Source organism: Amblyomma americanum, chromosome 1 (genome assembly GCF_052857255.1).
Source record: "Amblyomma americanum isolate KBUSLIRL-KWMA chromosome 1, ASM5285725v1, whole genome shotgun sequence".
Classification (NCBI taxonomy): domain Eukaryota; kingdom Metazoa; phylum Arthropoda; class Arachnida; order Ixodida; family Ixodidae; genus Amblyomma; species Amblyomma americanum.
In genome coordinates, this window is record NC_135497.1 from 302,568,800 (window position 1) to 302,592,302 (window position 23,503).

At 44.3% G+C, this 23,503-nt stretch overlaps 1 protein-coding gene across 1 annotated transcript in view; it reads right to left on the reverse strand.

Annotated features, from left to right (window-relative positions):
• LOC144115302 (spectrin alpha chain-like) overlaps window positions 1-23,503 on the reverse strand; it is a 109,504-nt gene that overhangs the window by 37,353 nt on the left and 48,648 nt on the right. The window contains 8 exon segments of the mRNA XM_077649637.1: window positions 2,199-2,240; window positions 3,083-3,182; window positions 7,720-7,901; window positions 11,339-11,575; window positions 12,009-12,200; window positions 15,554-15,814; window positions 20,312-20,446; window positions 20,936-21,028. Of these exon segments, the coding sequence (XP_077505763.1) occupies window positions 2,199-2,240; window positions 3,083-3,182; window positions 7,720-7,901; window positions 11,339-11,575; window positions 12,009-12,200; window positions 15,554-15,814; window positions 20,312-20,446; window positions 20,936-21,028 (1,242 nt within the window).

Below are 23,503 nucleotides of genomic sequence, written 5' to 3' on the forward strand. Positions count from 1 at the left end.
TATTTGTGGATACACTGCGGAAGCTACAGGTGCCCGCAGCCAGCTTAAACGCCCATCTCTCTCCCTCGTGACAGAGTGATAAGAGAGCTCTTGTGAAAGCCTTGCCCCTCGCCCACGTAGCTTCCACTGCATAGCCACAAAAAGATGTCCGCGAGTATAACATTTGCCTGACTGGCTGTCAGCCAGTACACCACAAGTTGCAATTATCAATGAAAGGGGAAAAAAAAAATCAAGCACAGAACAATATACGACCCCAGGGCTGTTGCCAATTATGGCCAAGAAAGCCAAGACTACAGCCCGCTTTTCAGATCAAAGAACATTTTTCATTATTAAAAAACAAAATTGAAATCAGCCATTTAAATGCCATAAAGATGTACGTCAATCAACGATTAGAAAAATGAGAAAACTTATCACTGAAAAATTAACTCAGTCACACTGCCTGAGCTAATGCCTCTGTCTTGATTCATCGTCAAGAAACAGTCATTACAAAACAAGATCAAAACCAACAATTCTCATTACCACACATAAACGGTAATAAATAAGACACAGAAAGCGTGTTACAAAATGCACCTTCTGAAGAATCAGACATGTTCCGTTGACACATGCATGGTCCCACGCATTAAAAAAAAATTCTTATGTTTGGTATTAAGACCACTACTTTTGACCAGAATTGATGGAATACAAAAGCCTGTGTAATAACCAGAGCCAAGCGATGTTCACTTGCACATATTAGTTAAGAATAGTGTGCTTATGCTCAGCAATGTATCAGATGTTCTAACAAGCTATGAGTGATCATTACATAAATAGTTTGTTATAACCAGAAAACTACTAAACAAGATGTAACAGTTAGCTAAACCAACCATAAATTTTAACTTCTCAACAACTGACAAAAAAAATGGAGTGCAGGCTATTGGATGTAAGACTCGTACTTTTCACGCATTGCCGAGGCCTAATAAAAGCATACTTTTTTCACTCATTCAATGATACAAGCATGGCACTATAATTACTACAGCCCTTCAGAAGGTGCATTTGAAAGGCAAGCAGGTTCAAATATTTCATAGCTCCATTTTGTCAGCATAAGTGCGGTGCAATATGGCACAACTCCAGTCATGCTGTGCAGACTTTAGACAGCTGGTGCACACTGCAAGTGGTGCAGATGTGGTACAGACAAAGCCATACAACAAACATGCCACTCTGGTTAAAAATGTTAACTCACAATGAAAGCGGCCATAACAATGGAAAAGGAAATAACCAATGGTGTTCTAGAACTATGAAGTCTACTGCTACAGAAATGGCACGACTAAAAAATATAATAGCAACCCCACCGAAGAACAACTGCACAAATTCATGCAAGTCTGATGCACAGTATGCCTAGCCAAGAGATACATTTTTCAAGCGTCGCAAATCAGTAGTATAAAACTTAAACCCACCCCCAGGCCAAGTAGAGCATTAAAAGCATTCTCTCTAGGCAGTAAACGCCTGTTCAGGCAGTCAGCCAATACTAGCATTCTATGACAATCGTTAAAAAAAAATTGGATGCGCACTTAAGCAAAAGGAAAGAGTTGACTGTACCAATATTACGTTCATAGCCACACTGGTAAAGGACACACAAGTTAATTTTCAACAAAACTTGAAACTCTTAAGCGACCTATTATAGAATGACTAGCAGAGCCACCGCAGGCTTAAATCGCGCACCACTATATTAGTGATAAGGCAAACAAAGGAAGACACAACTGTGCTTCCGTCAAGGCAAAATCTACAGCACGCAAATGCCTCCACGTAGGTACCACTTCGCAGGTGATGAAATGCTGTCCAGCACGTTTCCAACAGCGGATTTCCAGACGTGCCTGCCAGCTTCCATGCAGCACACTTACTACTGTGAGGTCAGCACAGGAGCAGAACACAACTTGAGCCGAGAGTAGTAAGTAAAGCACACGACGGCCGCACACACAGTAATGAAGAAGGAAAGCTGACACACACATATATTAGGAATAAACAAAGAAAAGAAACTCTGGGGAATGAAAGCCACAGCAGATAGACAAATTTAGCACAGCCTCTTAAAGAGAAGCAAGGGAGCAGCTCATCCTGCAGATAGCACAACAATGAACTGAAGTACAGGGTAAGTAAGCACATCAAAGGCACTCCTTGTGAAAAATTTCACCCTCTGGGGAGAATGCCGAAGAGAGCAGTGGATGTACCTGAGGAATGCCATACCGGGCGTCTATTTCAGAGCGGTACGTCTGTCATGAGAGAGAGAACAACGTGACGGATACGAAAAAAAAAAACTGAAGAAAAAAAGAGCAGTAAGACTGGAAAGGTTGTCGCTTGGGAACACAAACCAACCAAACCACAGCACTCCTTGCAAACTCTGCAAACAAGAGCAACCAACAAACACAGGAACACACCTTTCCACAAATATGCAATGCCCATGACAGCCTTAAAAGCCAAACATTATCGCTAACTATAGGCCAGTACTGTACAGCTTTAAAATCAAAATACAAACAAACACGCTAGTCCAAGAATTTTTTTTATCCCTCCCTTTTCTTAACATGGTAAACAAGGTGTCGCAAAGACAACATAGCAGAATTCTCTTATATTTTGCCTAGCCATGGCCACAATGAAGGTTGCTCGCACAGAATACATGCCACAAGTTCCTGAGGGAAGATACCCGCGGCCAGAGCAGGCACCTTGGAACAGAAACTTGTGGCAAGTTGTTAAAAAGCCAGCAAACAAAGTTTTTGTATGTATACTATTGTTGGCCTACATCATACTTCTTGTACTTGCATAAAGATCTCCGGAAGGGATCCGTAATGTAAGTTAACCGACAGCAGCCACACAAAGACACAGAAAGAGAACATAGACCAACACAAAAAGATCTGAATAACCTAAATATTTATGCGTACAGTAGGCATGTACAAGCAACTCACACACATCACACAATGATGAGGTCTAACGGCAACAACAAAAATGAAATGACCACTTTCATTAACAAATATGAACTGCACTCTGATCATATATTCTTCGTCTCTGCTACAATTTTTTTCAGTACATGCTGCCTAGAAATGGTACATCTGAAACTCACCAGATGACGTTCCAAGAGTGCCTCAGCACCAGTCACATCATTTGCCAACTCATCAGAGGACACTAGAGCCATCATGCTGTTGATCCATGATGTCAGGTCTCTGTAATGAGACACAAAAAACATTAGACACAGACATAACATTTATTAACAGATACCGGATGCATGCTGTAGCAGTGGTGAAATTGGGCATCAAGTTCACATTTGCACAGAATGGAGTACAGTAGCAAGCGGTCTCCCCATTTTACTACATACATTTAACTTTAACACTCTTCCATAAAAACATCTTGAATTACAAAATTACAAAACCAATGAAATGAGACAAACCATTAGATCAGATTACTAAGATCAGCAGTGACGGACCAGATAATGTCCCCAATTTTTTCAGCTGTCACTGAAATAGTCAGCAACCAATTTTACGAACTGAAATATTGTGCAAGTCTGAAATACTTCAGACTTTGTTCAGGAACTATCACACACCTCATAGCAACGTGTACCGGGAGCGCGAGGTATTTGAGAACACAATTCCCTATCACCACAGTTACCAGCAGTCCAACCACATCTGGTTTAGGTTTGGTTTAAGGGGGTTTAACGTCCCAAAGCGACTCAGGCTACGAGACACGCCGTAGCGAAGGGCTCCGGAAATTTCGACCACCTGGGGTTCTTTAACGTGCACTGACATCGCACAGTACACGGGCCTCTAGAATTTCGCCTCCATCGAAATTCGACCGCCGCGGCCGGGATCGAACCCGCGTCTTTTGGGCCAGCAGCCGAGCACCGTAACCACTCAGTCACCGCGGCGGCTCCAACCACATCTATCTAGGTGTGCAGCTTCTTGTATACCGACGCCTTGTCATTCATACTCTGCAGTTTCTTCCAAAATGGATGCGTACAGGTTGACGCAGGAAATGAAATGCTTGCCATCCTTGTCACAGTGGCCACACACGGCTAACACCACTGCAGAAATTTTTTGTGTGTTGTTTTGTGTTTTATGGCACATAGACAACTGAGGCCATCATGCGCCAAGAACAAGGTATAGGAAAAGTCTTGTTGAATATTATAGAAATGTTAGAATCATCTCTGCTCTAGAGGCCCTCAAACGTTAATATTACCCAGTGAACACACACACACAAATTTTATACATGGCTACAAGTAAAAGCTTTAAAGAGGGCCAGGTAACCTCAGTTGCTTTTCTTGGCTGCGCAAGGATATTGAGGCTCCCAACCAATTCAAAATAAAAGCCTCAGCTTTCTTCTCAGGCATGAGAAAGTGGCTGAGGTGTACTAAATTCAAACAAACCAGTGGGTAAAAAAAATTTAGTCTCTTGAGAAATCCCGTTTCGTTAAGAAAGCTAAAAAACACGATATATCAACAATTGCATCATCTCCTAAAAGTAGTGCGGGATGAAAAGGAATGCATTTATTATAAAATTCAGTAAAAAAGTTTTTCTTAGTTCTTCCAGCTCCACGCAAGAGAATAAAATGTGGTTAACCGCGAGTTCATCTCTGCATTCTTGGCAAGCAGGTTTGTCTTGTTTTCTTAGTAGGAAGTTCTGCGTAAGGTGCGTGTGGCCTATTCGGAGACGGCATAAGATCACTTCCTTGAAACGTTCTTGGTGCACACACAACTTAAATTCACCTAAAACTGGTTTTACCAAGTGTAGTTTATTATTTACCTCATTGTTCCAAGCCGACTGCCATTTTTTTTCCTGGTTTCCTTGCTACTAAATTCATGCAATCATTAAACTGTATATTTACTTTCTTCATTTCCTTGCCACGAGCTTTAGCATCACACACATCTGCTCTCTCATTGCCTTTTATTCCCACATGACTCGAGACCTAGCACAGTTTTACATTTTGTCCTTGAGCTGTGGCAGTTACTATGTTGTGTATGATGTCACCAAGCAGAGGGGAGCTTGCATTTTTGTGCATCACTGTAGGCACCCCACCAGCGCTTGCGCAAAGCCACCTTTTATTACGGCGGTTAGCTTTTTGGTCTTGGTCAAACTTCTTTTCATTTGAAAACCAAAGCATTCCACGATCCTCAGGCTTCTTCAGCTTGCTTAGCGAGCACTTGGACTGACGCAGACCATTCTCCCGTGTTTTACCAAATATGAATTGCCCCCTCCTTATGACCTAGGAATGGTACCTCAAGTCCTCGTGCACAGCGAACCTGATAGTTGACTCTGCAACTTGGAGCTCTTTTGCAATGGCCATCATCGACTTTCCTGGGTCATCATTCACAATGACTAGCAACCACTGGAGAAAATCACATGTTCGAGCGACATCTGACCGCTGACAGTGCTTTTTCTTGTTCGCCACAGAAGCCAGGTTACCGTCAGAGTACGTCCCCACCTTGTAAGCAAAAGACTTTGCTGCGTTCAGAAAGGTGGCAACTTCCAAATCACTGTGGTGCGAGGCCAGAGTGACGCGTGCATGGAGTATCATTTCCTGCACCACCTGTACGAGTCCTTCTTGGAATAAACTGCGCAGCATGAATGATAAGGTGTCAATATACAAGAAGCTGCACGTCTAGATAGGTGTGGTGAGACTGCTGGTATCTATAGAAAATAGTGTTCTTAAATACCTCGCACACCTGGTACATACCGTAGTTACACGATTGTAAGTCGACCTATTTTAAAATTTCAATATACGAAGTGAGGGCGTCGACTTACAGTCGAAACCAAAGCATTCCACCATAAATAAAGGCGAGACAAATGAGGAGATATCAGGGATGCTACAGCATGGTTACAATTTTATGCTTGCTCTGAAGGCTCTACCCAGAGCATTCAGCTGTTCTGCGTGCTTGTTCGGAGAGTTTTTTTTTTTACTTTACTCTGCGCACTCAGCGCACATAGGAGTGCGAATAGTTGATGGAAGGGCCGCTGTTCCAATCGCAGCGGCATCACCACTCAGACTAGCAGCGTTTCCGGAAAGTGATGGTAGCTGATGGAAGAGCTGACGCCGCTCAGTTTAGTTTCTATTTGACCGACTCAATTGGCTTGACTACCGGCCATGTTTTACTAGTTTTTAAAGTAGTGCTTTGTCAATCGTCATTTGTGCTTCGAAGCCAGTAAGCATTCGGCGCTTGTTCATGGCTACATTCAAGATGGCCGTCATTCTTTGTGCCGAAAAGCAACTGCGAGCCGAGCCGAGAGTTCCGACGTTTCTGAACTAGTAATGCAGGTATGGTAAGTGCAGAGAGGCAAAGTTTTCAGCTGTTCCACGCGATGTCGTGGTGCAGTTGTTTACAAAGTGCGGGACTTCGCAGGACGACGAAGTTAGAACGATGTGCTGTGGGACTGTAGCAGCAATGACGACGGCAGTACTAGTGAGCACGATGGCGTAAGCATGGACAAGTAGTCCAGCTCCCCCCCCCCCCCCCCCAACACTTTTTTTCTCCCTGGCATGTGATATGGGGGGGGGGGGGGGGTCAACTTACATTTGAGTTGACTTACAATCGTGTAAATACGGTATTTGCAACTGATATGTCAGACTTTGCAGAGCCCAAAAGTCCAGTTTTTTTGCACTAAAATGGACACCAGAAATACTGTGGAGATCGCGCTTCAACCAAAAGTTTTTTTTTTTTTCCTAACATAGATGCAAATAAGCACCAACTGGTTCTGTGCCGAAAAATGCACCATCTTGGATTTAAATGAAGTCAGTTTGGATTGGCTTTGCTACTTGTTCCTCGTTGCCACTAGAGATAATAGCACGTTCTTCACTGCCATCAGGGTGGCCTACAAAGAGCACAGAATCGCACTGAAAATGGGGAAGCTACAGAATCCTGCTATGGCCTAGATGACACCGTCCGCAGTGCAGATAAGAGAGGAAGGGTACATTTTATAGGCGCTTGCTTTTGCTCACTTCTTCCCGTATGTTCTTTCTCTCGCTCTTCGCTGCAGGCGCTGCCTATGGAAACTAACGTTCTTGCTTTACATGGTGCATCCATTCGTTTACAGCATGACCTGCAGCCAAGTTGCAGTCTGGTACCGTGACGAGACGTGGTGTGGACATGACGAAAGCATGGCTCTGGCTCAGATAGTCTAGTATCATCGCTTGCAAACAGGATGAGGGGAGCAGCGAGCTTCACGAATTTTAAGGCCAGTCTTTCACAGAAAATATATATATTTTTTTAAGTTCACCATTTGTCAGGTCCCACTCAAAAACTGAAAAATTGGTCTGTGCAATATATTTGAATCTTAAAAGGAACAAAAGTTTCTTGGGAGCTGAAAAGCTTGTGGTGCATTATTGTCTTCACAGACAGGTAGTTGAACTATTGAATGACTAAGGCAAGTTGACCATCACAAGCCGTACATAATATAGGAAATTTTAACTGACCTAATGTGTCTCAACCTTGTATTTGCAAAAAAAAAAAAAAACAAGACCAAATAATAAGCTTGCCAAATCCTTTCTGTCAACTAAGCCAAATGACTGCTTAATGACCCTCTCGTAGGAAAACTAACTTCCAGAAGAAAAAAGTGAAAATCTGCATTTTATTCTTGTCTGCACCGGTGCATCCAAAAGTAGTGAAGGATCTGAACCAGTGCCAGTGTAAAAATGCAATTATACACAGCACTAACACCAGTTATGCTACTGAGTACATATGGTGTTTTGCAGAAGGATCAATGGACACAGCACCTGTAGTCAGCAAGGAACCGCTGGAGGTCGTAGGAGTCGAGCAGCTTCTCCTTGCGTGCCTTAGCCTTGGCAGTCAGCCGGGTCCACTCCTGAATAATCTCCTGTTTCTTAGTAATCATGGATTCAGTTGACTCTGGGTGTGTGTTCACCAAGCGACCTGCAGTCTCATCCAGTTGGCGAATCTGCAAAAAACAGTGAAAAGCTACAGCCCAATAACTTCCAAGTGAATGGTCCATAGTACTGTATTTTCCAAATTCAAAATGCCATTCTATCTTTTGTCGTCTGCCATGCCTTATGTGCGAATGGCTGACCAGATTCCTGCCAGCTGACATGTATCATTATTCGACTGGCAGCCGCAAACTGTGCTACACCATACCACGACACATTTTCAGTCATCAAACACTTCAAACTGTACCTCTTGTTATAGTCAGAACCATGGCATGAATACATAACTCAAGGTAAGAAAAGCGACCTTTGCCACTGGGCACGTGAGCCGCTAGGAGAAGTTAGCTTTTCAAAGATTTTGGGGCAAAGCAAGTGGCGAGCAAGTGCAAAGGAGAAAGCAGCTATTGATGTGGGAAGGAGGTAGTATGGGTCGTTGAGGAAGAAAAGCTCGAAACACCGAGCTGCTGCTGCTGCGACATCTCAAACTCTTCCCCTTTATGGTATATTCATGCAAACAAGGTGAATTAGTAATTTTACTGTCGTTCTGTCATTCCTACTGATGTCTATGAACATAAGTATCAAGAAATGACAATATGGCTGTTAACAACACAATTCCATGAAAAATGAATAAATCAGCACTTTTTCGTGAAAACTGGGAAAGTAGGGGCCTTAAACATGACAACACTACATCTGTAAACTAAAAAAGCAAGGACACAGTGCACCCACACTGGTGCAAGAATGTTTACAGCAAAGGACTCATCTCAAAACCGCAATGTTACTGTTTACACTTAGCAACCGAGATAATATGAGTAGGAGTGTGCGAATATTTGAAATTTCGAATATGAATCAAATATGTTTAATATTCAGTTCGTATTCGAGAAATTGATATTCGAGAATTTCCAAATATTAAAAATTCCCAAATACTCCCCAGCAATCATATGTGCGCTAATTTTCATAACTTCGGCCATGGCAAAACCACAATATCTAAGTAAATTATGCGAGGATAGAGCTTAAAATTTCAGGAAACCAATACAAAGGTCCTGTTCTCTCTCTTCTCCATCGTTTATTGCATCGACCGATTGTATTCCAATGCCGCTATGTATACGCTTGACCTCGTGCGAAATTCAGCAAGTGGGCTTTCCCAAATAACACTTGCTGCAAACAAGATTGTTGATGACCCACTGCAAACAATTGCAAGACTGCAACTCTAAAGCGCGCTTTTTTTTTTATCCTTCCGTAATATGTTACACACAATGCCCACAACCATGGCATTCGTTCTGTCTCCTTCATAACTCTCCGAGTGTGATCTGCGGCATTGCGTTTTGCTCAACTACAGTATGCGGGAAAGCCTAATTACAAAATTTCGCGCGAGGCTCCTGAAGGGGTGAGTCTAGATGTCTTAACAGGGCAAGCAATCGTGTAAAATTCCTGCCTAGTGCATGGTGCATTGTAACCCACGCACCTATTAAGTGGGCTTAACGGCAGGCGTGACAATGTTTGTAGGGCCCATGTTGCTAGGCCAAAGAATAGCCTGGCCGCATAGTTTGTTTCCGAGCTTCACTGCTCTCCCGTGGCGACTGCAGCTGTCGGCCCGTGCATTTACCAGTAGTCCGATCCCACCTTCACGCCGCTTGCGGACGCTGACTGGCGCATCGCAGGCGATTTCTTTTTCCTTTTTAGAAACAGTCTCGCTGTTCCGATGCCATTGTGTGTTCCCCGGCCGCTTGCTTGCATTCGAGTTGTTCTTCCAGCACTCCAAAACGGGCAGCTCGTCACGGGCTTACAGGTGTTGGCACGATGGAGCCGCCTCATAAGGCCTTACTGCATCTTCGCATTTTTGGTAGCGTTTTTTTTTTTTTTTGGAGGGGTGGCGCAAGGAATTTTATAAAACGAGGCCTTCGGATGAACCGGGCATTTCTTCCGGTCCCTTGCCTCCGAATGAATGAGGTTTTACTAGTCATGTAATTTTTTGTTGCTAGTCTTGTCATTTTATGGATTTTGTTTGCATGACCTCATTACAGTTTGGATACTGTTATGCTGTGTAATCAAGTAGTATACATTTCAGTGCACATCATGTTTTTTTATACGATATTGCGGCATTCTAGTTATGTTTATTTTAGTTGCAAAGACCATACACTATTTTGAAAAAAATAAATGCAACAACATTTGCTTGTTTATTTTCCGAAAAGTTTTTTTTGTACTGAACATATATTCGATATTCCATTCGATATTCGAAGTCATTTTTTCTTCATATCTGTATTCGATTCGTAGAAGAAAATTTCAATATTCGCACATTCCTAATTATCATACATGGATTACTGCACAGTTTTCTCCCACAACCGCTAAATAATTTATAATCGAATTTGTTTTGTCGTGCTGTTTCAGTTTTAACAGCCAAACGATGACTGACATCAACTTGTGCTTATAGGTCACATGAGGCATGAAAAAACTACAATATAATCGCTGCTTGGTTGTTTTAATTCAACACAATTCTAAAGCCAGCCTGCCTCAAGAGCCCGAATGACACCGAATGTAGAAGCAACGATTATATTGCAGCTTTTCCATGCCTCACATAACCTATATAACCTATAAGCATACATTAACATCACAGTCGTTCAGCTGTTGAAACCGAAACAGCATGGCAGAAAAATCAGATTATAAATTATTTAGTGGCCTTAGGCGAACACCACGTCGTGATTCATGCATAGTAGTGTCTTCCACACCATTATAGAGAAGAAAACATGCCACCAAAATTAAGTGTCTATTCTGCACTCCTTTAAGCTCATAGCCTCATCATAACCAAAGCGCCTAACTTCTCGTGGTGAAAAATTTTAAATTCCACATAGTGCAGTTGAAAATTCACAAAAATTTCATACCCACTTGGCACTCAGCTTCATTTCTGAAGAGTCCTATATCACAAAACGGCCCCAGAGTAGATGCTGGGCGGTACTCAAAATTACATTATGCCATTAATAATGATATTTGGTAAGATGGGCACTGATATTGCGGGTGTTCCATGCGAATCGTGCAGGGGCACTATCCCTCCCTGCATCCACTCGAGCAAGCAAGTGCATCAAGTGAAACATTGGTGGAGAGTATCAAGGTGTCATGAAACTTGACAATACCCTGGCTTTCACAAGAATTCAGACCAATAAATAATTAAATGTCACATTACTGCCATGCTGTTGACCCTCTTAATGTCCCTAACGAATTAGAAGGAATAGCTAGTAACATAATATTGCACGAAAAATGTTTAATAGAAATCTAGGGGTTTGAAACAAAAAACCTTCATTCCCACATCACATGAAGTATCCCCATAAATTTGCACGTCGCTTTGTAGAGACAATTTTGATCCCATTTGAGTTGAAATGAGGTTTTAATGTATTGTTACTGCATAGACCTTCACGTGTTAGCCCACGCGTGCTCTAATATTTTGGAACAACTGGCAACTCACTCTGTCTCCCAGAGCAGTCAGGTCACGCTCAAGGCCCTCATGTTTGCGCTGCAGGGTTTGGACGCTGCGGAGGTCGTTACCACAGTCATCAGCCAGTAGGCCATCATCCTTCTCCTGGATCCAGTCCTTGGTCTCATCCACATCTCTGTGGAAGCGCTGCACTTCGTGCGCAGAGCCCAGCTGCTGAGCACGCTCCTGTGTCACCTCTTGAAGGTGCTGCCACTTCTGGTTCAGGTCCTGCATCCACATGAATGACAAGAATAAATACCATGAATATTAAATAAGGGCATATTATGCCAACAACTGGCAGACAATCGCAAGACGCCTGGTAGCTTAATGCTTTTCAGCCAAACGGGTGGATGAGAAGCATCGGGAAACTAAGAAGCTAAAACCACAACAAGATAGTGCAGTCCATAAAAGAATACGAACATGAACGTTCAGTGCTACTAGTGCTTCAAGCGGCTGCTGCAATACAGCCAGCAAACCTCCTCGGAATCTAGTATCATTCTAGGCGTTCCTCTTACCATGTAGGGCATCGCATGCACCATGTAGAGAGTAAACTTTTTTTTGGCAAGTTTACTGTGCATGCCCTCTGACATCATGCTGCTTGAAAAGTAAGAGCGAGCTCTTAACTGTTACATGGGGCTCTGGCCATTTGCAAGATACTTGCCTCAATCTGTGTCTGAATCTTGACAGCAGCTTCCGTCTGGCCCAAGGTCATCAGCTTATTGGCTATGTTGTTCATCTCCCCAAGGCGCACCTCATTGCCCTTCAGGTCAGCCATGAAATCGTCAAACTTCTTCTGGAGAACTTCCACCTGTTCCAGGTCTTCACCAACCTCCTGAACTTGGGCTACTTGCTCCTGCATTTGAACAATGGCCACTGTCACTCAAGACACTTACCCCCTTTATGGCTTTTCAATGTACTTGACAATGTCAAAATTGCACGATGCCCCACTCCCAGCTTGGAACACAAAGTTCCCAAATGACCAAACTATCAGTTGCTCATGATAGCTTTCATGCTACAATGTCATGCCTTTTCGTGCTCTTTCAGCAGTTATGCAATCACTGGAATCCAAAGTTGTAGTTCCAGAGAGAGACACAACTATCAGATTAGGCAGCCCCATACACGCTCAGTTTGGCCATATAGGCACCTATCCCATTAAATAGCACGCATTATTATAGAGCCTAGTGGAAAACACTACAAGCCAAGCTTGGCTTTTTTTTTGGGTTGCTATAACCAAGCTAATTGCATCCTCTGCCCCTGGGTTATGGGTTAGACCTGTACAGTTACCAAACAACTGCCACATTTATTTGCTTGCCATGGAGGAAAAATACCCGAACACTTTTTTGCAGTGCTTGTAACCTCAGTTTAACTATCAATGAAGCATCAGCAGGGCACATGTTTATATTTTCATGATTTAGATTAGATAACGAAATGAGGAAATAACCAACACTTGCTGCATTAACCAAGTTTCTCACAAGGCTGCAGCTGGTACAAGCAAATTCAACAACACCCAGTGGTGCATGAGCATTTGAAAGAAAAAGGAAACAGCAAAAAGTGAACAGCTAACAAAACAACTACCACATAAACTCTCATAATAAACCCTCTCTCCTCTTTTGTCCTTGAGAATTTACTTTTTTTTTTTAACCGATAGCTTTTTCTTAGCGCATTCCTCAGTTTTTGTGCCATCTGCAGTGCAGACCTTGGCAAGGCGCCATGACGTTGAGCGCCCACGCCCTTGGACAATGGCTTGCTCAGCGTGCAGGCACACCTGGGGCTGCTCCACTGTCTGCTTAGAAGGCCATTGAGCGCTTGTGCATTAGACAGGAGCGCAGCTGTTTAAGCAGAACGCTATAAAACATCTACACTAAATACCGTGAAGAGCACGGCACTTCAGAGTCCAATTTGGCGAGCTCGAGATCAGGAGAGACAACGCCCAACTCCTCACCGCAGCTAAGGCTTAAACGTTCGCATTACACACTTGTAACCATCCGGAGTTTTTTTTTAACTTGCATAAAAAACACAAACCTGACCTTCAGGGCCGGTGTTCACTATGTTTGCTTTATCTCGCCACAATTGGCCAGCGGCGCCGGCTATCACAAAAAATTTTTCTGCGTCGTGATACAGCAAAACACCTTCTGAAGTGCACGATGCTAAACACAGGCGACACAAACGCGTCTAACCGTGTGCTTTTGTTGATGATGGACGGGCAGGCGGGTTGGTAGACGTAAGGTATGAAATTTCAACTCTCCCCAAAAAATCTGTTCGAACTTTTTTTCCTGTGTAACTTGCTTTTGGTCAACGTTGTCGCGGGCTCACGGGCAGTTATCGCTTGTCCTATACGTTGAAAATTGGTTGTTGGGGGGGAGGAAATTGTGCCGGAGCTACCTCACATCTCAGCGGGAAGGGATAAAGGGATAAGAAAGGAAGAAAGAGGTGCCGTAATGGAGGGCTCCGGAACAATTTCGACCACCTGGGGATCTTCAACGTGCACTGACATCGCACAGCACACGGGCGCCTTTGCGTTTTGCCTCCATCGAAACACGGCCACCGAGGTCGGGTTCCAACCCGGGAACTCCGGATCAGTAGCCGAGCACCCTATCCACTATCCCAGCACACTATCCCAGGGTTTCTCGGACCGCGTTGACCGAGTGGAGCTCAGTCTTCACGAAATTACATCTGTTAGCCGTTTTGTGATTGCGTCCGGCAGTTCCGCCATTTTGAAAGAAAAGTGCCTTATCTTTGTGTGTGTTTAACGAGCGGTGTGGTGCACACTCGGGTTGTGGACAACATGGCCCCGCCAGGTCCGTCAAAGAAGCGTGGGAAGGAGTCCAACTAAATGCGGTGACCTTGCTATCTAACGTGTACAGTGAAAGCACAACCTTGGCACAAATCGTCGCCAGCAAGAGAAATCTGCCTCAAGGTAAAATCAGTGATATTTTTAAGCCGATTTCATCTCAACAAAGTGATTTTTTTGTACTTAACGGATTTTTCAGACTTTTCGATTATTCGGACCATTTTTCGCGTCCCTTCGAGTGCGAAAAATCGGCCGGCGACTGCATATATGCCGTATTTACTCGAATGTAACGCAAGGGGTGCAGTTACATGCTGCCCAGTGGGAAAAAAAAAACCACGAATGTAACGCGAGGCTTAAAGACACAAAACAAAGTACTTTTAATAGACATCATGGCCAACATGTTTATCCATCTTCCCCGCTTTCGGAGTCCTCCTTTTCACTTTTCGTATTTTGGTAGCGCTCACCAATACCTTCAAGGTCGCTATTGAAGCCTCCCGCTAACTTCTGTCATATCGATGTTGTTCACCGCAGAAAGAATCCATTCTTCTTCATGAACGTTTGAACTCACCCATGAGATGCTCTGAACTTCCCATCTCCCGAGCAACGTCTCTAACTTTCCAACGGATCAGCTCGACACTGACCCCCCATGAGACGGTTGCGCTGCTCGATAATACAGTCCGCCACATTTTTCTCCAGCTCGACGTGATGGCCGTCCGTGGCAAGGCCCACGAAATCCTTTGTGGCCGGGCTCACATTTAAAAAGCCCTCCCGCTGCAGCCACCATCCGCGGATGGTTGACTTGTTGAGGTCAAGGTGCTGCCGCAGAATCCCCGACCTCTTCAGCTATCAGGATCACTTTTCTCTTAAAACGAGCGTCGCCACAAGAACACGAAGCGACGACGCATTTAGCGTGAGGCCTAAACAAACACAAAAAAATGACAGAACAACGCACCAACACTGAGTTTGGATGGATGAGGATTTAGCTTCCGTGGTACCCATGTTGCCAGCATAAAATCACAAAACTGCGGAAACCGATACCAAGCTGATTGCTTTGAAATGGATACACCACGGCACTGCTTTAGGCCAATCGAAATGCGGTATTAGATTATACCGTGAGGGTTGACTTTAAGGGAAAAAAAAAAACTGGAAAAAACTCGTGTTACATTCGAGTAAATACAGTATATATTGAAGGCCTAGCAGTGGAATGTGTGCAACGCTTATCCCACAAAATCACAGGAAACACGTGTGCTTATGAAGTGGCCTGTACCACTCTTACCTTTGTGCGACTGATTGTTTCACATTTTCCAAATGCAAAGAGAAAAAACATGGCAACCGAGGATATGTAACAGTTTTCAGCCATACATTTGCTGGTGAGATCTATTACAGTAACCTGCTTGATGTCAGTGGAAGCCCACCTTGTCCTTGATCCACTGGGCCAGCTCAGCAGCCTCACGCACCAGCTGGTAGGCACGCAGGGACTCTGCCAACTTGTCACAGCGGCTGCGGCCAAGGGCCATCAGGTTACCGTACTGGCCTTCAATTTGGGCCTGACGTGCCCCAATGCTGTTGCCTTCAGCAAGATGCTGCTGGCTTGCCGACAGGCCAGCCTCAACCTTCTTTACGTAGGCTGCAGGCACAAAGCCTTGCCGGTCATTCACTTCCACCTTCCACCAGTCCTGCACACAATAAGAAGGCTGCATGATGCATTTCACACTTCCCGCTTGGTAAAAGGCACTACTGCTGACTGACATCTGTACAGTATAGCATCACAATTAACACCAAGTCCACACTAAAACCTGCCACAAAGTGTACTTGGGCAGTTCATTGCTCTGTCAATATTTCAATATCAGATCTCCAGATGTAATACGCCCTCATTTGCTGCCAAATCTGTTACATTTTAAAATCGAAGCATGAAAAATTCAGGCACCCAAATTTTTGAGCAAGAATAAAAAGCAAAAAAGTTTCTAATAAATCATTTTCCTTTATGGGGCTTAAAATTTCAAAGCGACTCAGGCTAAGAGGGACACGCCATAGTGGAGGACCCAAGATAATTTCGACCACCTGGAGTTCTTTAACATGCACTGACATCGCACAGTACACAGGCCTCTAGTATTTCACCTGTCGAAATATGGCTGCCGTGGCCGCGATCAAACCCACATCTTTAGGGCTAGCAGCCGAGTACCATAACCGCTGGTCCACCGTGGTGGCTCAAAAAATATTTGAATTAACCAGGTTTTCGAATAAACCGAACACAGCAAAAAAAAAAAAAATCTCGGCAGCAGTAATTCTTGTTGCAGGAATACACTACCAAACTTTACAATTACTGCACAATGCTACATAATATCCCGCCCCACCCCCAACTCTTAGCCCCTGCCAACCAAAAAGTGTCGACTGCAAACATAACGCATACAACCCCCTCCCACAGCCTTGTCCTGCCACACCACACTTTGTTTTGTGGTTTCCAGCAGGATGGCATCACGACACATGCGCAACTCGAAGCAATCAATGCCTAATGATGCGATCACAAAGACAGAAGTCTGAAGCCAATAGGAATCACAAGCGAAAAAAACAGCGATCCATCCTGCCTTCCATACTCATGTGTGGCACAACAGACTAGCAGCAACCCAAACTGCTAACTGCCCTGCAGTTTCCGAATCCCCCACAAAACATGCCTCTCGGATTACTGAAGTTTGCTTTCGCACTACCTATCGCTCATCCAAGAAGGTCAAGAAGATCAATATGGCTCATTCGCCAGAGCGAACGAGCCATGTGAACAGCACGCAGTTCGAATTTTCTTTTGCGGAGCCAACTTGCATACGAATTAACAACTTTTTTGACACCCGGAGCCCCATGCATTATGCTGAGACCAGGCGCTGGCATAGAGTGCTCACTACCCGCCATTCATCCAAAACTAGGTTGGCTCCATGCATCGGTCAACCCCAATTTTGGATGGTAGTTTTTCTCAAGAAAGGTTGACTTATACACAACGGTGCTCAACATAATCACAGATGCCAGGTCTCCTCGATTTGGCTGCACTTTCTGCACCAGTTCAGGAAGTGTGGCACTCTCGTACTCGATTTAACAGTGCAGCTAGTGCCACCTGCACTTCGGCACTCGATTTGGCCTCGTGCTGCACGAGTTCTTCTGCACTCCTGCACTAGCCTCCCGGCGAGTTCTCTTCTCGTGCAAGTAGTGCAAGGAGCTTGGTGCGCTCCGTAGCAGACGGCTCCGCGGCCATGCTACGGTGGCTATGCTTGTTTCAGTGAGCGGCATTGAGACCATGGTTGAGAGACGCGGCATCTGCGCCGGGCCCTCACCAAACAGCTGAAATGATAGTGCGCGTATGTGTGTGTATGCGCGCGTGTCTATGTACATGCATAAGCGACTGGCTGTCATGGCGCACGTAGTACGTACTGCGTATGCGTTCTCGTCTTTCTGTCCAGCCTCGCACGTTGCTTACACCATTTCCCTTTTGTGTAGAATAATTATAGATGCAGCACAATGAAACGCTTCCATAAAGAGGCAGATTGTGAGATGTTTTATAATATGTGGGCGATCGCAACGTTTGTGACTCACTGCGATGTCAGTACCTCTGCTTACGGCAGCGACTGGGCTTGAGGTCGCCGTCAGCCCACTCCTTCGCCTGCCAGTTAGCCTCTGACCGTCACATCGCCGTCCGCCGAAAGTGAACGCGATTGAGTTGAGTTCAAATATAGATCAGGCAACTCTTGGCGCACAACCGCAGTCACTTTTAGACAGAACGGAAGCAGCCTGAATCACGTGTATGGACTGTAAAAGACCGTCTCGAGCGGTAGTCTGAATAACCTCTCGAATTCATTGTTGCCTCTTCAAAGTACCCGTTGAATCAGTGACGGTCGACCGGCCTGCGCCACTTTGCACAACGCAACGGAAAGAATGGTGTCAAATTCTTCACCACCTTTGGAAATAACAAATTTTATAGCCGCTCCACGAGATGTGCCACTTCGAGCAAATTTGCACAGCGTTCAATGCAGCTAGCACGATCTCGCGCATATGTGAAAACATGCAACAAACACCAACACGTACATGGCTGCAGCAGATGAAAGTTTCACCACTTTTGCATTCGATTTGGCCGCTGCACCGACAGCACTAGTGTCGGGCTACACTCGCGCCGCAAGAACTGGCACTACACTGACACGGCACTTTTGTGAACTAGTGCCGAAAGTGCAGCCAAATCGAGGAGACCTGCCAGCAACTTAACCCGCTAACCACAGCACACTTCAAAGAAACGGCGCAAGGTAGCATTGTGCACAGTCAACCTGCCGTGAGCATGACTTTAGAATCTTCACGCTGCGAGACGAGTTCAGGAGCATGTTTTGGCAGCCTGCAAGCTGTGCCATGGACCGCTGGGAGTACTGGCGCTGGGATGCTTCGCATACCAAGCATCGGCATCGCTCTGCAGTGCCGCCTGCAACCCTGACAAGGCTGTCGCTTTATCGGTTTGCAGTAGGGGTGTGCGAATATTCGAAATTTCGAATACGAATCGAATATGTTTGATATTCGGTTCATATTCATATTCGAGAAATGATATTCGTGAATTTCCGAATATTCGAAAATTCCTGAATACTCGGCAGTGATCGTATACCGCACCGACTTTCGTAAATATGATTGTTGCAAAAGTGCAATATCTGGGCAAATTATCTGAATATAGAGTTTAAAGTTCCAGGAAAACAATATCAAGGCCCTGTTCTCTTTCTTTTCCATCGCTTATCGCGTGGACCGATCGCATTCCGATGCCGCTAGGCTTGACCTTGTGCGCAATTCCGCAAGTGGGCTTTCCCACATACCACACGTGATGCGAACAAGATGGGCGATGACCCGCTTGTAACAATTGCAACGCGAAAGTGCGTTTATTTTTTATCCTTCAGTTTTATGTTGTCTTATTAATGCCCACACCCATGGCATTCGTTCTGGCACCCTAACTCTCCGAGCGTGACCACCGCCATCTTGTTTTGGTCAACTACGCTATGCGGGAAAGCCTACTTGCGGAATTTAGCGCAAGGCTCCCGAAGGGGCGAGTCGAGGTGCTGCAACAGGGCAAGAGATCCTGTAAAAATCCCGCCTACTGCATGGTGCACCGTAAACCATGCACCTCTTAAGTGGGCGTAATGGCAGGCGTGACAACGTTCTGAGGGCCCCTGTCACTAGGTCAAAAAAATAACCTGGCAGCATAATTTTGGTTTTCGAGTTTCGCCACTCGTCCGTAGCAATGGCAACTGTCGGCCCGCGCATTCGCCAGTAGTCCAATTTCTGTACCGTGCCGCTTTCAGACGCTGACTGACGCGTCGCTGGTCATTTTTTTTTCTTTTTTAGAAGCAGACTTGCCATTCCGACGTCAATGTGTGTTCCCCTCTCGCTTATGTTCGCGATGTCTTCCAGCACGCCGAAACTCAGTGCTCGTCACGGGATTACACGTGTTTGCACGATAGAGCCGCCTCATATGACTACCGCATTTTCGGTAGATTTTTTTTTTTCAGGGCCGCGGGGTATTTTATGAACAGACCTTCGAAAAAGTCGGGCATTTCTGTCGGTTCTTTGAACTCCCAATTAATGAGGTTTTACTAGCCATCAAGTTATTTTTGTTTCCAGTCTTGTCATGTTATGGATTTCATTTTGCCTGACCACATTACTGGCTAGATACTGTTTTGCTGTTCAATTAAGTAGTATACATTTCTGCGCACATCATGCTTTTTTTGTACAGTGCTCAGGCAGTCTAGTTTTGTTTATTTCAGTTGCAAAGGCCATACACTATTTTGAAAAAAATATGAGCAACAATTTTTGCTTGTTTATCTTTTCTGAATTTATTTTTTGTGTCGACCAGATATTCGATATTCGAAGCCATTTTTCTTCATATTCGTATTCGATTCACATTTGAAAACTTCAATATTCGCACACCCCTAGTCTGCAGAGAAAATCAGGATCAGGCATTCCTGTACAGCACCCCAGATCTCTGAATTAACCAGGCTGGTGAAGGCCACAACTTCGAATTATCCAGTCAGATTTCCATTAGAAGTTATGGAACGACAAAAATTCTTCGAATTACTTGGCATTTCAAATTAAAAGGGTTCGAATTAGATTTTACTGTACTTGGACAAGATCTAACTGAGCACTGCCTGCAAAAGAAAGCTACTGACCTTATTATTACTGTTCAGCAATGCAAGGATGTCATTCTTCTTCATAGACACTTCACGGGGACTCTTTTCAGTGTAGTCGTACAAGGCCATGACAAACTCCTTCCCTGCTTGATCCACAATAGGGGCCTCTTGTTGCTGCAAAGCCGCATAGTAAAAAGAAGGCAATTAAAAAAACTTGCCATGTGCAGCTCCCTGTAACATTATAAGACAGGCTATATAGCACACTGGATTAAAATAATGAATTTTAATGAGGTAGATAATTATTTGAAAATTCAAGCTCAGTTACACCAGAAGAAAATTGCTTAAAAATTACATGTACGTTAAAATAGAGTATGAAAATGAAACTACACCAGACTGTCACTGGCATCACAAAATGGCAGCCTGGTGTTCTTCGTGCATTGATACTGCTATACATACTGTCTACCACAGTCGTCAATACAGACAGGTCTCTTGCACCTGAAGTGCCGCATCAGCAAAGCTCCGACCTGCTGGACTTGAGCCAGCATGGAAGCATCGGTTGCGAAAGTGCACTCGAAACCATTAGCTTTAAGACTATAATAAACAAAGAAAGCCGAGACCAGGATGCACAACAAAATGTTAGTGAAACGTGCATAGTCGCCTTACCCTACACAACTGTGCCTGTTCTTTCAGGGCCTCCACAGAGTTGCCAAAGGCTTCTAGGTCAGCCATCAATGCCTCATGTTTCTTCAGGAGGGCCTAGAATACAGTGAACAAAAAGAAAGTTAGGTGTGCTCACCCTTTTGAAATCCAACACCAGATTTCCAAACATCACTGTTATTGCTGAACAGAAGTAAACATGGCTTGCTCTGGCGTGCTCAGTATTGCATCACTCAGCCCCATTATGAGAGCTCACCAAAAGCAAAGCATTTTCAGATAATGCTCGAAGAAAAAGAATACCGTATTTACTCGCCTAAGGATCTCACTTTTTTTCTAAAAAAATTGACGCAAATTTAGGGGTGCGATCATTACGCGGAGTAAATTTTCCAGAAAAAATTTTGACCATCGGAAATGCAAACAAGTTGCAGGTCAGACTTCTTACAATAGCTATCACGATTATAACCAAAAATAGAAGTTGAGTAAGGCTTACCTTTGTAATAAACGCACACACTGCACAAGCATCACATGAACAACACATTGCCCTTTTATTTTTTCTTATTCAAAAATTTATTCCGGGTACGAATCCTCACTGTCATTGCTGTACGATTTATTGTCGGAAACAACAGTGTCATTGCTGGGGGCATCTTTGTGGTCCTAAAGAAAGTAGTCGTCCATTCCACATAATGATCGAGAGTGCGATCATTGTGCAAGTAAATACAGTATATGAACACAAATTTAAAAAAAAAAACTACTGAGAATTTCAAATTAAAAGCCAAAAAATTAGTCGCCAGTACTCTTAGATCTGCACATTAAAGACAACTGTGAGAGAGCCAGTTTGCTGCAAATAGAGTATAAATCGTTACGGCAAATACGTAGTTTCAACAGATATTCAGGATAACATACCAATCTATGATGTTTGTCATGGAACATGGCAGTGCATGAGAAATGGGGACGAAGATGTAGAAACGTCAACAGGACAAGCGCTTGTCCTGTCGTCCATGTTTAAACATCTTCGTCCCATTTCTTTTGCACTGCCACGTTCTATGATGAATCACCGACTAGTCCGCACCAAGATATTAGTCAATGGCAGAGAGGGTAACACCAACCAAACATGATATATTATACTGTAACCAAATTCGTAGAGTGCAAAATTAATTCAGACAGCATGGACCAAATTAGGAGGCAAATAAACTGGTTCACACTTTGTTGCAACGGACCTTTCGGTTGTGAAAAGTGCGTAATTTCAAGTGTTCCTCAGTGTGGCTTGGCGACGCACGGCAACGGCGTGCCATTGCAGCAGCAGCCATTTAATTATTACTGTATACAGGAGCAATAGAGTCTGCTCTGAATATAAGTCAACCAATCACCAACCTGTAGCGCTCGCTGACCGACAGCTGAAAAAAATAAAGCTGATCGTTCCTTGACCGGTTCCACGCTACGTAATTACTCACAGACCCATGCTTACTCAACTTTAATTCATTCATCTCCCGTGCAGTCATCCACTTTTCTCCAAGCACTTTGGCAGAGTAATTCCCGCGGGATGTTGCCATCGGAGCACATGCACATGTTTGAACATCTCAAAAGAACAGTAATGGCAGCATCTGTGTAATCACAGAGTAAAATGAAGGTGGCTAATGAAGTTCAAGAACGATAAAACAGCGTGCCTTCCACATTCATGCAGTCTCCCCCGAATTACTAGTGCGGTGAGCGGCAAAGCAAACCGAAGAACTGCCAATCGCTGCGAACTGCATGTGGTTTCTGATTCCGGCAATGTGCAATGCTATATCCATACCACAGCATTGCTACACATGTGACGCACACAGTGCACGCTCTGGAAATCGATAAGATTTCCGCTTGTGCACCTGAGCGCGTGAGCACATCTGATAAGCAGCTTTGGTGGCGTGCAGTTCGAAATATCGGTGGTGGAACCGATTTGCACTTTTTTTTTTCCCACATTAGATATACTTTCATGTACAGAATTATGCAAGCACGGGTTGTGCTAATACTGAGAACCCTCTTTGGCCCTGCAAATCCAGTAGAATCTCAATGATATAATCATGGTTGATATGAATTTCAGGACGATCAGTATTTACAAAATTCCCTGGTCAGAGTTCAGAATTTCTGATGTTCCAATCATTCTCCTATGCCACGAAAAATGACAAATGCACAAGCTACAACCACACCCTTGAGCACTAAGCGCTGCCCTAATATCGCCAACGCCATAATTGCGGAGGTCGCAATTAGTCGTGCAATACGCACTGCGAGAAGTCAAGGTGGCGCAGCTGTAAATAAATCCAGTCAGCCATGAAAAGATCTGCGTGAATACATTTACTGTGCTTCTGCTTATGAATTTTGTTCATTCTGGATGACACAAATTTCAGATTGTACAAATGCTTCTCGCAGCCAATCAAGATGTATCATCAAGATTCAAATGTAGGTAGGCTACACCAGGTAGATTCCCGATCCCCTTTCTCAGTTATAAATGGTCAGTTTCAAAAAAATAAAACCCAGACATATGCAGCAATACCCCATACACTTTGTCTCGCATGGCCCGTGAGGTAGGGACGACCAGGC